Genomic DNA, 15084 nt, shown 5'->3' on the forward strand with positions numbered 1-15084 from the left:
TCTCCTTTTGGTTATAGATACATTGGCAGTGCAGTTTTTCTGACCGTTTTTCTTAAGCTGCTTTCTCCCTTCTCTGAGCACCAAGGGCAGTGGGAGGAAGTGTGTGGTGATGATTAGGCCGAGGCGGGCCAGCTGACTTTGCAAACTAATGCAGAGGTGGAGGAAGCAGCCCGTGGCCATGGAGATCACCTTCGAACCCTGACCTGTGAGTTTTCAACAATAGATATTCACTGAGCAACTCTTACGTGCTTGGCACTGTTCTGGGCCATGAAGAGGTGCAGCCAACTAGAGACTAGCCCTGACACTCAGGAGTAGAATTCTCCTGTCGGTTGTCAGTTCAGACATGCTCCCAGTGTAGGGGGTTACCTCTTTCAAGCCAGCTGCCAGTGAGCAGGCCCTCCTGTGCGGGACCCAGGTGTGCCTGCACACGGGGGTGGAGTAGCATGGTGGAGTTGCCACTGTCTTTGTGTTCACTGGGCCTTAACTCTCCACAAGAGAAGCCCCTGAAGCTGCCTAAGATGCTGCTGCTGTTGTATCCCAGGGAATAAGTCAGCCTCTTCAAGGCTCACAGCAGAAGGACAATCGTCTCCCGCTGGGAACTTCACCACAGGGATTCTGTTTTGATTATCAAATTAGAATGTTGGCACTTCAGGTGCTATTCAGAGAAATCAGCCAGGAACACTCTGTGATCATCCAGTGCTTGCCCAAAGCCCTTTGGGACATCTGCTCTTTGAGGGAGAGGAGCTCGTGGGCATGTTAACTGTGATGTCTCCTGGTGTGTGACGCTGCGTCCCTGTATCACCGGGGGCTTCTCATCTTCACCTGGTAGCATGCTCCAGCCAAACAAATACTTGTACCGATTTCATTTAATGAATGCCCTCAGATTTTGGGGGAGTCAATTTAAAAATATAAGTTTCAACATCTCTGTATCTCTTCAAGAATCTTGTTATTAGAGACTTTCATTATAATAATTGGTGTCTTTTCATTTGAGAGCCTCCTTGACAAATTCATTTTTAAATTCAGTGTCTGGAAAAAATTACTCTGCAGGTGAATTTGGCAGAATGAAAAGAATTTTATGACCTAGTATGATTCCTATTTTTTCGAAACACCACTGCATTCATTGCCCAGGTGCAGTCATGGGTTTCTTTGATTCCACTGGCTTGTAAGTAGCTCTAGATCCATGTCAAATGGATATAAATCCATGTCTGAATAGCTGCTTGAACACACTGACATCTAAAAAGACATTGTGACATTTCTTCTTACTGACATGTATTCATTCCTTAGAACGACTATTGCCTCAGAGCCCCAAATGCCCAAAAGTCTCTTCCTGGTTCTAAGGCAATGTCCGTTACCAGCCAGCCAGAAAATGATGAGTGGGTTTGTTCGTCAGGAGCTGTATTAGGGCGAGCGGTGCAGCCCCTGGCAGAGGCAGACCTGTGGTCTCAGAGTGTGAGGTTCTGAGCAACAGGAAGCACTTTTTTTTTTTTTTTTTTTTTAAAGAGCCTGGGCTTGCGCTGCAGTCTGGCTGGGCTGGAGAGCCAGGCTGTGCTGTGGGGCTCCTGGGTGTCCTCACCACAGCCCGCCCAGGCCAGCCAACTGGGGTCCTTCTCTGACTAGTGGCTGCAGGGATTGGGGCACCTGGGGGAGCGGTGAGTGTGGTGGAGCTGCAGGAGGAGCCTCTGCCACTGCGGTGAGGCAAATTGTGCTGCTGGTTGCGAGGGGTGTGGGCGGGGGATGGAAGTTGTTCCCATATCTCTTGATTCCCAGACTCCCCCAGGGCAGAGCCCGGTGCGCAGGGGAGCTGAGGGGCGTTCTGTGGAAGCTGAATAATTTACATTTCACCCATTGTGTTCACAGCACTTTCGTTATGGGGTGATTGCATTGAACAGCATGTTGAAAGGCTTCTCTTCCTTCTTCTCCCTCATCTCTCCTCCAGCTGTTTCAGTGAGGCATGATTTTCCTGGAAACTGTTCATTATTATGTCACTTAGTAGCTGAACAAAAGCAGATAACAGTAATCTAGTAAATGATCAAGTTCAGTTACCTCTAGACAGCCCCAAAGACCAGAAATCTAAGGCAGGGGTTTGTCTATCCTAATTCCTGCAGCCAAACCCAGACTGATGGTTGACCTCTGTTAGGTCAGTTTGAAATATAATATTCTTCAGGGACCAGAGAACTCTGTTCAGTGGGTGCCTCCGTGTTTGTGGATGTCACAAGCGGGATAGCCACTGGCTAGGTACAAAGAAATAATTCAGATTTCTCTTGGCACTGAAATGGTTAAAAAAAAAGTTTGCCTATTGACAATGACTAAAGGACCACACAGAAATGGAGATGGGGTTGTGGGATCAAGTGGTTTTTCTTCTGCCAGTGTGGCTCAGTGGTTGAGCTTTGACCCATGAACCAGGAGGTCATGGTTCAATTCTTGGTCAGGGCACATGCCCGGGTTGTGGGCTCAATCCCCAGTAGGGCGCATGCAGGAGGCAGCCGATAGATGATTCTCATCATTGATGTTTCTCTCTCTCTCTCTCTCTCTCTCTCTGAAATCAACAAAAACATATTTTTTAAAAAGAGGTTTTTATTCCTCTTTTCTATTTCCAAACCTTTCTCTGACGATATATTTCTAATAAAGGGAAATAAAACGAAGTGATCTCCACAAGCTTGACCAAGTTCTGGGGAGAACCCATTTAGCAGGACAGTGTGAGATTCCGGTTGGAAGTTCAGTGGCAGAGAACGGATTTGTTGGGCACTGGCTCCCTGGTCTTCTTTCTAGGCCAGAGGTTCCCAAACTTTCACAGCATCTTCGTGTCTCAGTCTTATTTTTTCCTGGAATCTTAGGCTAAAACAAATAAAACAAATACCTAATAGTTGAGCAACGTAAGTATTTATGTTCTAACAACGTACTAGCTGTTGGTATTAGTTTTCTCTAGCTGCTTAAAAACACATACACAAACTACTTAGTGGCTTACAACACATTTGCTATTTTATAGCAGGGCAGATCTTCAAAAGCAGAGAAGCATCCATCAGACCATCAAACCTCAGAGGGAAGGCAGGGGAGGGTGGGGGAAAGGGGGAGAGATCAACCACGGGACTTGTATGCATTCATATAAGCATAACCAATGGACACAGACACTAGGGGGGTGAGGGCACGAGCGGGTGAGTTGGGCGGGGGGCAATGGGAGGATAAGGACACATGTAATAATCAATATAGAAAAAAAATTTTAATTTTTTTAAAAAGACAAAAAATAAAAGCAGTCTCATTGTGCTAACATCAAGGTGTGGGCAGGGCTGGTTCCTTGGGAGGCCCCAGGGGAGAATCACATTCCTTGGCCTTTTTCAGCTTCCAGAGGCTACCTGCATCCTTGGCTTGTACACCCTCCGCCACCTTCCAAACATAGCATCATCCCTTCTCTGACGCTGACCCTCCTGCCTCCCTCTTATAAGGACCTTTGCTATTATGTTGGGCCCACCCAGATATCTAGGATCATTTCCCCATCTCAAGGCTCCGAACTTAATCCTATCTGCAAAGTCCTTTTGTAGGGCCACTATTCAGCCTACCACACCATTTAAAAAGTCTATTTCATTCTTTTATGCCATAATTACTTACTAATGGGACATTCCAACTTCTAATCCTTGGAATCAGATTGGACACGGCCACTCTCCTTTCCTGCCCCACATTGATTTGGGGGTCGTACTTGCTCTTTATCATGGGGAAACTGCTGAAAATCCAGCTTCACAGAGGTACGGTATCATTTAAAGGGATGTAGAGTGATCTAAAGTGAAATTGCTCGAGTTGGTGCTTTGCTTTGTGTCCAGCAAGTGTCAAGTTATTACCATGTTTTCCTCAAAAATTGAAATATCCCACAGCACCTCTGTGACTGGCTCAGGTGTCTGGGTGTCCGGCTAAGCTTGAGAACCACAACTTTAAGTGAAAAGCCTTCCCGCTCAGCTCCTTGGGCTGGGCCTCCAGTGGTGAGGATTGGGTGTTCCCGTTGGCCAGGCTGTCTCCTCTAGTCCTGGGCAGCATAAGGCTAAGACATCCAGCTAAGAAGATGCCATCAGACCCAAGTCTGCTCCTGGCCAAACCCCGGCCCCGTGCCTGGGTGGGCTTGGGCTCATCAGCCTCCTTAGCCAGTCACACTGGCCCTTCTCTTCCATCACAGGTCATGCAGAGTCAGGCTCTTCAGGACACCTTGTGATCATGACCACAGAGGAAGAACAGACTTACTTTTCTGGGATTCTTTGGGCATGTTTCCTGAAAGACATTTACTAAAAGCCATAGAGGGCATTCAATTGACCAGTGGCTGCATTAGTCAAAGAAGGCTGCGCCAATGAAGTAGGATGCCCACATCTATGGAGTGAATGGTCCTTCAAGGGTTAAGTCCTAGTGTTATCATGAGTCTGGTGACTGTGGAGAGAGAGTTATTAATACTCTGCTTCCCACCTAAGATCCTCACTTCCTCTCTGTTCAGACAAAGCCTTGGCATGGGTGCAGGTGGGACTGCAGTCTTGTGAACTGGGGTCTCAGGATAGAGGGTTTTTTAGTCTAGTAATCCACATTGGGCAGGGGTGTGCAGCTCTTCATAATCTTCGCTGGCCCTCCACCACACGTAGGCAAAGCAAGATAGGTTTTCTATGGGGAGGTTAGCTCAGTGCTTTACAGGAGGCCCCAGCAGATAACATTCAAGTTGTGGTTGAAGGGAGGCCAAAATATAGCAGAAGTTCAGGCAGTGTCTGCAAGGGACCTTTGACCTCAAGTCCTGACCAGTAGGCAGTGCTGCTCTCCACCCACTTACCAGGTGACCCTACCTCTCTCCAGCCCCAGACTTCTTATCTCTAAAGTGGGAGTAAAAACGCAGCACTGCCCTAGCAGCTTGATGGAGTGGTCCAGAATGAACCGTGTTTACATGTTTGTGCCTTGGAGGTATCAACTGCTCTGATAATATCAACCTCGATTTCTTTCTTCAGCTGTCTCGCATTGTCACAGGGGATCTTGTTCAGCTTACCCCCATGAGCCAGGAGGGGCTAGCATGGCTCCCTACATGCTGACTTCTATGACCTTCCAAATGATTAGGTCAAACAGAAATTCAAATGTACATTTTCCAAAATAGGAAACCAATGCAGATTTAAATGGTTTTTCCAGTCTGACTGCGTGGACTGACGCTCGAGGAAGAAGAGGTTGGTTTTTCTCTATGTGGGTCAGTCATCAGGTGAAGTGATCAAACTAGATGCCTTAGTCAAATGCTGGGGGTGAGGGGGTGTTGTGGTTCCCCAAAGACGCTGGCCTCACGGTCCCAGTTCCTTTGTCTGCACAGTGCACCTGCCTTCTTGTGCAGATCCGAGTTCTGAATTCGGGGTACGGCGGTGTTTTGGCCTTACGGTTGAGATGAAGGTGCAAATGTAAAACCCACCAAGTATATCTCGCCACAGTGCAGACTTTGGAGAAGGTAATTTGGCAATACCATCATAGCCTTCATAGTGTGCAAACCTCTGACTTAGCAGCTCTACTGCTAGACATGTGTCCTTTGGGGAGCACCAGGGAGGTGGCTGCAAGGACAGCGTGGTGGTCTTTGCAGGTGACCTGTGTTTAGATTCTGTGCCCTGTCACTTCCGAGTTGGGTATAGTGGGCCCGCTCCTTCACCTCTCAAGCCTTGATTTACTGATGTTGTAAAATGGGAGACAAGCGAGGTGGACGTGAGCATGAGCCCATGTGTGTTTTGTGTGCTGGTCCAGCGAGGTATTTCAATCCTTTTGTGGGAGGAGCAGCATGTCCGGTGGTTCTTGGGGACAGTAGAAGAGAGGGAGCTGCCTGAGGTTAATGGCAAGGGGCAGAGTTACGGAAAGTTCTGGATTGTCCCCCAGGGAACCTCATCTGATTGCTCAAGGCCAACTTGCTGGGGGTGTTGGGGAAATCAGATTTGAGCAAAGCCCCTCGGGGATGTGGCTGAGCAGCCACAAGAAGGCAATCTCCTTCCGAGTTCCTTCTGCAGCCAAGCCCACTGTGGCGGGAAAAGGCTGGGCGGAAGGAGGTGGCCACAGGAGGTCTGGAAACCTCCCACCAGATGTGCCCACTGGCCCCTTTGTTCTCCTTCTGTCCTCCATGGCGGCTGCCTGTGTTCACTTCCTCCCCTGGCTGCCCAGCGCCCTAGCACTGCATTCCAGGCTCCCACCGTGCCGACATGCCCTCCCTGCACATCGATCCCAGCCCACCTGGCCAGCCTCTTCTCTGAGAGCAGCTGCTCTCTACCTCATCAGCCTTCCCAGTTCCTGAACTTTCCAAAGCCATCACTACTTAGGGCTGTTCCCTCTGCCCAGACTATTCTTCTCTGCTCAGCAGACCCTCAAGTCTTCCCAGACGATCTTCTGTCTTAGCTCAAATATGTGCCTCCCTGACCCTCAGTCCAAAGAAGCCTTGCCTCTCAGCACTCTCAGGGACATCATCACCTTGAGACTATATCTGGGTTTTTATTAAGTGTCTCTTACCCTCCCCTGGCCTTACACACACACACACACACACACACACACACACACACACACACACATGACCAAATGCTCCATATGGCCTTGCTCATAGCTGTATTCCCAGCTCCTTGCGCAGTAGTTGGTGCCTACAGCTTCCCAATAAATATTTGCTGACTGAATAGATGGTTAAAGCCATTGGAAGTTATAGGTTGACTTGGAATTTTAGCCTAATTTGGTTAGTGGAGACTTCTGCCATAAGTCTCTGCCATAAGGTTTAGGAAATCAGTTGTAAAAGTGCAATTGTGGGAAGTATTTTTAATATCCACATGCTGGACCTGCAGAGGCTCTGCCACAATTTAAAACCTAGAGTGTCAGAGTCTGGATCTACTATGGGTCTGAGAGTCTCCGTGTGTGTAAAACAAAGGAAATGGGTTGGGGCTTGATCACAGATGTGTTTTCTTTGGCCAACGACATGTTTTGAAGTAAATTTAAATGACTTGCCAAGGTTGCAGAATTGGGAGATTTCACATAGTAGATTTCAACATTGTTTGGTAAGCTCTTTGGATCTGATACCACTGGGCCCGAGATCCTGCATGGTAGCACATGGCTAGGTCTGAGCAGGGACAGTGAGGTCCATTCCCACTGTACTCACTTCCTCTGTGTTCTCTGGCTGGCCCAACACAGGCAATCACTTGAGGTGTGGGATCCTGGTGTGCTCAGAGTGCCCGTCACCGTGTCCTGCACAGAGGCCCGGAATTACATGTTTTTCCTGGAGGAAAAGGGTGGGGTGGCTTCAAGGCCTTAGCACCAACCACCCTCACCCTGCCCTTAGTTCTGTGAACAGGCTTGGCATCCTGGCCTTCTCTCCAGAGAGACATGCAACCTGGGCTGAGGGGCCCAGGGCTGCCACATGAGATGACAGTGCACAGGCCCCTGGGACCCGAGTGCTAAAGCCCAGTGCCTGCCTGGAGCTCAGGCCTGGGCCCTCATTTGGGGCCTCTCCATCTCACTTCATCCCCTCCTTCCTGAGCCCACAGAGGAGGCTCCTGGGAAAGGGTGACTCACGCATTCCCAGGATTTTCTAGCTGAGACTGCGCTGGGAGAGCTTCTCATGAGCCTCAGGCTGGACCAGAAATAACCATGATAATTGGGTCTGATGTTGAACCTCCTGTGAGGTGGGGGTTCTGCTTTGGTACATAGCCACAGCCCTTCTGACCACTTGAAATGTTTTGAGATTCTTGTTTCCTTTTCCCTGTGGATTTTTATTGATTGCATACTGCATTGTTGTGACAAAGAACAAAATAAAAAGGGGAAATTACCTCTGTGCCAGCCCTATAATACACTTCTGTATTCTTTTCCAGTCTTTTCCATATGTACACATAATTGTAATTACAATAAAATTAAAATTCACTCACTCAGGATTCTCAGAACCCGGAACAGAGGTTGGCATGCAGTAGGATTAATAATTATTTGTTGACCATAAAATATTTTGTTTACTTAACTTTAAAGTGAACATTCACTGACGTTCTAATTGTTTTCTAATTGTACATCTACTGATTACTATTGCATCAAATTGTTAGATTTATTTGCCATTTTACTATATTTAGATTTTACCCTCAATTTATCAGGATTAGAAATACTGTTGCAATGAGCATTTTTCTTCACATAACTATTTTTTAGTGTTTTGAATTATTTTCTTAGGATAAATTCTGAGCATTTAAATTTCTGGATCAGAGGAGAGAAAAATGAGAATTATAGAAATTGCCTTTTAAAGTATTTATCCCTATTACCAGGGTTGTTAAGAAAATTTAGTTTTATCATAACCTCATCAGCATTTGGATTATAAATTTTAAATTTTTGCTAATTTTATAATATCAGATGGTACCTACTTGTTTTAATATGTGTTGAAGAATTGTCTAAGCATTTAACAATGGTGTTTCCTTTTGTGTGCCTTACCTGTTTGAGTAGTTTGCATGTCTGTTGGAATATAGATTTTTTAGTATCTATCAGAATATAGATTTTTTAAGCTGGGTTTGAGTTAATTTATAATAGTAATTGATTGACTCAATTTTCCTATCATAGTGACTGCAAACATTTTTCTAGTGTGTGATATTCCATTTTAATAGTAGGTGTGTTATAGGTGTGACTCTCTGTTGTGCAGAGATTCTGAGAACACGACTGCCAGCAGGACCTTAGAGAGCTAACCTGGCCTCCATGACTCAGATGGGGAGACCCAGCCCAGAGAGCAGGGGCCACGGCTCAGTGACATGGCTGGGGAGAGGGGAGCCCAGGTTGCCCAAATCACCAGCCCTCTGATCTGAGCTCCTAAGAGTCCCTGTTGCTCTTCTCGCGCCAAAAGTTCTTTTGCACTGGGGTTTATGAGTCTCTTTTTTGGACCAAGGCAAGCTTTGTAGGACTCTACTGAGGGCGTGCTATTGCCATTCTGATGACAAGGAGCCAACCATTCCATCTTTCTGACTCAGGGCATTTAAAAATACCCTGGGCTGGGGAATTTGGAGAAACCCATAATCGATAAGCTCTTAGCAGGCAGTAAATGCAGTTTTGTTACCCTCAGAAGATGCATTAGTTCATGAAGATCAGTAGCCTCTGTCTGCCAGGTGTTGTCCCAGACATTGGGGTCGGTAAAAAGGGAGGAGAGGGATGTGGCCCTGGCTCGGGATGTGCTCTTGCCTGGAGGGGCTTTGGCAACCAGAGGACTTCTTCCCGCTTTGTCACTGGAAGGGAGGGCCCCAGAACTGTCAGGTGGCTCCCAGACTGGCTGTCAGGAGACCTGGTTTACAAGCAGAGATTCGGTCCCCAGCTCTGCTACTACATAGCCTGTGTCGCCAACTCTCTGGATCCTTAGAGCACGTCCATGGTCAGGTTGTTTCATCATCAGCAAACATACATGAACACTTACTTAGTCAAGACTGTGCTGGGCACTCAGGTTGCTACAACGGTGGCTAAGGCCTGCTCCACCCTCCTGGGGTTAGACTTTGGTGAGATAAACAAAAAGACTAATATCTACCTGCCAAACAAACAGAATTATAAATGAGTGTAAGTAAAATGCCAGGGCTCAACAGGGTTAAATAGGGAAGCTTCTCAGAAGAGCCGTGCTAAGCCAAGCCTCCAGGGATGGATAGAATTCTGGGTGGGGAAGAGGGAGGAAGATAGAAGAGAAGGAAGAGTAACAGGACAGACACCAGAAGGCAAATGTCATTGTCCAGGGTGGCTGTAGTGCAGGGAGAAGGGGGAAAGGAAAGGTTGGGTCCAGATGGCCAGTGATGTTAGAAATTGTCGTAGGGGCACGGCCAGTGTGGCTCAGTAGTTGAGCAGCAACATATGAACCGGGAGGTAACGGTTTGATTCCTGGTCAGGGCACATGTTCAAGTTGCGGGCTCGATTCCCAGTGTGGGCCGTGCAGGAGGCAGCCGATCAAAGATTCTCTCATCATTGATGTTTCTATCTCTCTCTCCCTCTCCCTTCCTCTCTGAAATCAATAAAAAAGAAAAAAAAGAAATTGTTGGAGGGTTTGAGTGGGATGATGAGAAGGGATATATATCTGAAGCCTGGAAAAGTTCTGGGTCTTGAGTGGAAGAATGCTAGGAAAGGAGCTCAGGAAGGAAGAGATGTGAGCCTCAGGGGTTAGGGGCCCATGTGCTTAGCAGAAGCCTCTTTTCCTGAGACTCCTGACAGCACCCACCTCCCACAGCTATTGATCCCAGTGACAGTGGGCAGCAGGTGTCTAGCCTGGGTCAGACTTTATCTATTGTCCTCAGTCTGGTAGTCTGGAGTGGAGAGAGGGCCGGCACATGCAGCCCTCTTAAAGTCTATTTGGAGAAATTCTGATTGTTGGTATTTATTTGCTCACTTAACAAGTACTTACTGAGTGCCTACTGTGTACACACCAGGTATTTAACAGTAAAGCAGACAAGAGGAGAATGATGGTAGTATAGAGAGGTCCCAAATTCTGGAATTTTGGGGCCTCTTCTCTTTACAGGGAATTGGGTAACCTAGTTCATTCATTTAAATGTGGATTCTCAGTGCTGAATTTCCCTTACACAAGGAGCTGCCCTCCTGCTGATCATGTGTGTGTGCTTCTATCCTAGATGCCTTAGGGCCACATCAGCTGCCCCAGAGGACTCATTCCTGGTGGCCAGAAGTTACCAAGCAACTCACATGTGTTTGGCAGGCTCCCTTGGAGTCTCCAGCTCCCAGTGACACTCCTGGAAATCCAGTCCTCCGACCTACCCAGCTGGCATCCTCCTCGGCAGCCCACCGAGCCATGGAGGCCCCGGAGGTCCCCGTGGGCTCACTGATTGACTTCGAGACAGAGCCATCTGCCTCCTCACCCATGGAGGCACTGCCAGCAAAGCTGCAAGATGGGGACAGCTCCCAGGGTGATGGCGGGTCAGAGAGTGAGACCACGGAGTCAGCAGATAGCGAGAACGACATGGGCGAGTCGCCCTCTCACCCATCCTGGGACCAGTACCGCCGCTCCTCCTCCAACGAGTCCTTCTCTTCCAACCAGAGCACGGAGTCAGCCAAGGACGAGGAGGCCCTGGAGCTCAGGGAATTCATGCGCGGCTACGTGGAGAAGATCTTCTCCGGAGGGTAAGTCCCCAGGGCCTCTCCGCTCTGGGCTCTGTCCCTGAGCAGAGCATCACCTGGGCCAGGGCTCCCAGCCGCTCACCAGCCAGTGATGGGCCTCCCCTGTGGTTCACAGCCCCACCCCGGCTGCAGATAGAACCAGGTGGGGAATTTTCACCCTTTGTTTGATCCCACCACTGCTTTGACCACTCCACCGACACCCTTACCTCACCATTGCTAAATCCAAGGACACTAGTTTTGCTTTCCCAGTATCTGCGCGCTTTCAGCTTTCATGCCAGAGTCATGCTTGGCTAGGGGGCCGCAATTATTAGCTGGCATTAAATTTAGGGGCAATATAAGGCAAGAAGGTATCAGAGTCATGCTCCTTGTGATGAGCCTTAAGCAGTTGCTGGGGTGGGGACTCTTCCTCGCACCTCTTCCTATCCTTTCTTTCACGGTTCTTGAAGGGATGGGTAAGGAGCATGGCATTGGGAGCAACAGGAAGTGGGAGTGAGAGTTAGAATGCAGGAGAAGCAGGGAGTCTGTGGATAGGTTCTAGCTCTCCCGCCTCATGTAATTACTGTCTCAACCAGGGGCCAGGGGAGGGAAACAAACCCAAATTCGGGGGTGGTAGGTGTTGACCGGAGATCTTGCATCATTCACAGAAGCATGTTCAAGGCTGAAAGTCTTGCTACTCAGACTGTCTTTTTTTTAATATATATCCTATATAATAAAAGGCTAATATGCAAATCGACTGAATGGTGAAATGGACTGGTCTTTATGATGCTCACTGACTACCAGGAGGCAGATGCTCAATGCAGGAGCTGCCCTCTGGTGGTCAGTGCGCTCCCACAGGGGGAGCACTGCTCAGCCAGAGCCAGGCTCATGGCTGGTGAGCCCAGCAGCAGTGGTGGGAGCAGGCCTAAGCCATCAGTTGGACATCCCCCGCGGGCTCCCACACTGCGAGAGGGTGCAGGCCAGGCTGAGGGACCCACCTGAGTGCAAGAATTTTGTGAACCAGCCCTCTAGTATAATATATTTTTATTGATTTCAGAGAGGAAGGGAGAGGGAGAGAGAGATAGAAAACATCAATAATGAGAGAGAATCATTGATCAGCTGCCTCCTGCACCCTCCTGACCAGGGATCAAGCCCACAACCTGGTCATGTGCCCTGACTGGGAATCAAACCATGACCTCCTGGTTCATAGGTCAATGCTCAAACACTGAGCCATGCTGGCTGGGCCCAAACTGTCTTTTGTGAACCGAAAGCATCAGCATCACTGGCAGCTCCTTAGAAATGCAGTCTTGGGCAACACCCCCCACTCACATACACTGGCCTGGATCTGCCTTCTAACAAGGCCTCACACACGTGTAACTGCTCACACACATCACATCTGAGGAGCTCTGTAAGAAAGGGAAGTTTTCCAATTTCATTAAAGCAGTAAGGGTGTCTGCTTGTTGACACTCAGCAAAGGATACATTCTTTTCTATCGTGATTTAGGTCCCTTGTTTATAAACTGGCATTATTGGAGGCAAACTCAGCTGTGCCTCAGTTTCCTATGCAGTTAAAAAAGAGAAAATTTCAAATGCTAATCCATCTATTTGACTATCTAAAAATCATGTATGTTTGATTTTAAATGCATTCTGGGAGAGCAGTAGATGTGGCTTCCTATTTATTTTGTTTGACTAACACTGACATTAGTCAGCTTTCTCTGAGCACACCCAGTTAACGAACAGGGGAGAAAGCCCGAAGCTTGTCAGTTTGCCAGGAAGGCTGGTCTGTGTTTGCGGCAGCCTGTCGGCATCATGGAACATGGACAGCTGGATCGGATGCATTTTCAAGAGCATTCCAGATATCGCTGCAAATGGCTGGCAAATTCTCGTATTTCATCTGGTGTTTGGGGATAAATGAGACCAAGATGTTTTCTACAGAACCTTAAATAAATGAAATATTGGATAAGCCAATTGATCTTCAGCCCCTACTTCATTTTTGCAGTCATTGAATTTTGGGTGGAGTATTCGCCCCCTATGAAGACTGATTAGAAGTGATTTGAGATTAGTGAGCACTTTGTCCACTCTGGAGGTGGTGAATGGTGACCTGCTACAGGTCCCCCAGTCTCCACCCCTCACACAGAGTGGATAGAGGTGAGCAGACTAGCTTTTCAGAAGCTCAGAGGCTTAGCAACCACACCCACCTTCTGATTGGTGGGAGGGCCATCAGATGCTTGTCCTACAGAGGCTGAGATATCCTTGAATTCAGTGGGTGGGTCCATGCTGGCTTCAGCACTGGAGATTAGTGAGCTAGAGAAGGAGCCCTCAGAGGAGGTCGATGTCACCCTTGTTAGTGCTTGGACCACCGAACTGGAGGCAGGAGGACCAGGGAGAAGGAGCATGGGCTTTGGAGCCAGGAAGTCTGATGGAGTCCCTGTTCACTCCCTAGCTGTGCCTGGTCCCCCAAGCCAGTCTGCTCACCTTTATTTTCCCAATTTTCTTTTTTATTGATTAAGGTATTACATATGTGTCCATATCCCCCCATTGCCCCCCACCCCACTCCCAGACACAGTCTGCTCACCTTTGAAATAGAAATAACACCATTTCCTTGAGAGGGTTGCCCAGAGGGTAAGGATGAGCTGACGGAGTTCAGGCAGCTGTACTCAGCTGGTGTTCCTCTCTTTCCTCTTCCCCCTACGGTAACCTTTTTTGTTCCAGAGGATTGAAAGTTTTTTCCCTCTGCTCTTTTTTTCAGGGAGGACTTGGACCAGGAGGAGAAAGCCAAGTTTGGGGAGTACTGCAGCAGTGAAAGTGGAAAAGGCCGGGAGTGGTTTGCTCGATATGTGAGCGCCCAGGTAAGAGCAGGTGTGATGGGAGAGGGCGGTGATGGGGAGAGGGCTGGTGATAAGTAGCATCCTCTTTCTTTTTAATTCCTCCACTCGGGAGAAAGGAGTCGAGGGAAATGACCCAACAGGAAAAAAGAAAAGTAACACTTATCTCAAGATGTTCTGAAAGGCCTATTTAGAATAGTGGGAAGTGGCATGTAGCTCATTTGGATGCCCCACTGGGAAGGAATGAGTGAGAAACTGGCCTGTCCACCACCACATGGAAGTCCAGAAAAGTTCATCTTTTCAAGGCAACCATGTGGGTTATGTCCATGCATATTTTTATTAAATAACCTACAATATTCAGTTTTTCTAAAGATATATTCAGGACAATGACAGCTTGTAAGTTCAGAAAAGAATTAAATTTTGTAAATATCCAGTGGATTCCTTTTTTTTTTTTCTTCTATAAAGTGGCTTAAATTCTTAGTTTTTAAAGTATTTTTCTCCCAAATAATTTATTCTTCAAAGAGAAATTAGAAAGTGCAGGTAAGCACAAATAGAACAACTACTAATAAAGCTACAATCCAGAAATAGCCAATGTTGTCATTTGGGGTTTTGCCCCTCCATACTTTTGTGTGAGGGTGAGGGGTGAAGTTCTAGGAGATGCAGTGAAACATCTGCCTGTGCTCCGACGAGCTGTGTCCTGTGCTGGGTGCCAGCACCTGCCGGGGTCCTGGCTTCTCAGAGCAGGGGAGGCTGTATGGTCCTGGGCTCTCACCCCGCTGCCCTGAGAGATGCTCTGCGTGGTAAGCCCACAGCCCCTCTGAGCTGCTCTGTGCCTCGGTCACCCCGCTGCCCAGTGACGTGTCTGCCCTCTCCCCCGACAGCGCTGCAATTCCAAGTGTGTCTCAGAGCCGACCTTCTACCGCCTCGTGCAGTCCTTTGCGGTGGTCCTGTTCGAGTAAGTAATGCTGTTGCGCAAAGCCTTTGTCCTAGGGAGCTTGTCTTCTCTTCCTACTCTTCCCCATGATAACCCGGTTGTGAGTAAGAGCCGCCGAGTCATCAGCTCGCAGCCGCTGTGATGCACCCAGCATCAGCTAAAAGGAGAAGTCGTGACCAGCAGCTGTGGGAGGGAGTTAGTGAGAATCCTTACCTGCAGTAGAGACTAGAGGGTGCAGCTGGGTATGAGTAAATGCCTCACTCGGGTCCCCGGGGCAGGC

General features: G+C 48.2%; 1 protein-coding gene across 1 annotated transcript in view; it reads left to right on the plus strand.

Moving 5' to 3' along the window:
- Positions 1-15084, plus strand: part of KIAA0513 — a 53510-nt gene that overhangs the window by 20069 nt on the left and 18357 nt on the right. The window contains exons 2-4 of the mRNA XM_079800726.1: positions 10569-11073; positions 13795-13894; positions 14752-14825. Of these exons, the coding sequence (XP_079656852.1) occupies positions 10745-11073; positions 13795-13894; positions 14752-14825 (503 nt within the window). The 5' untranslated portion in view covers positions 10569-10744. The remainder of the gene's footprint in view (positions 1-10568; positions 11074-13794; positions 13895-14751; positions 14826-15084) is intronic.

This window comes from Cnephaeus nilssonii (assembly GCF_951640355.1).
Source record: "Cnephaeus nilssonii genome assembly, chromosome: 20".
Lineage (NCBI taxonomy): Eukaryota > Metazoa > Chordata > Mammalia > Chiroptera > Vespertilionidae > Cnephaeus > Cnephaeus nilssonii.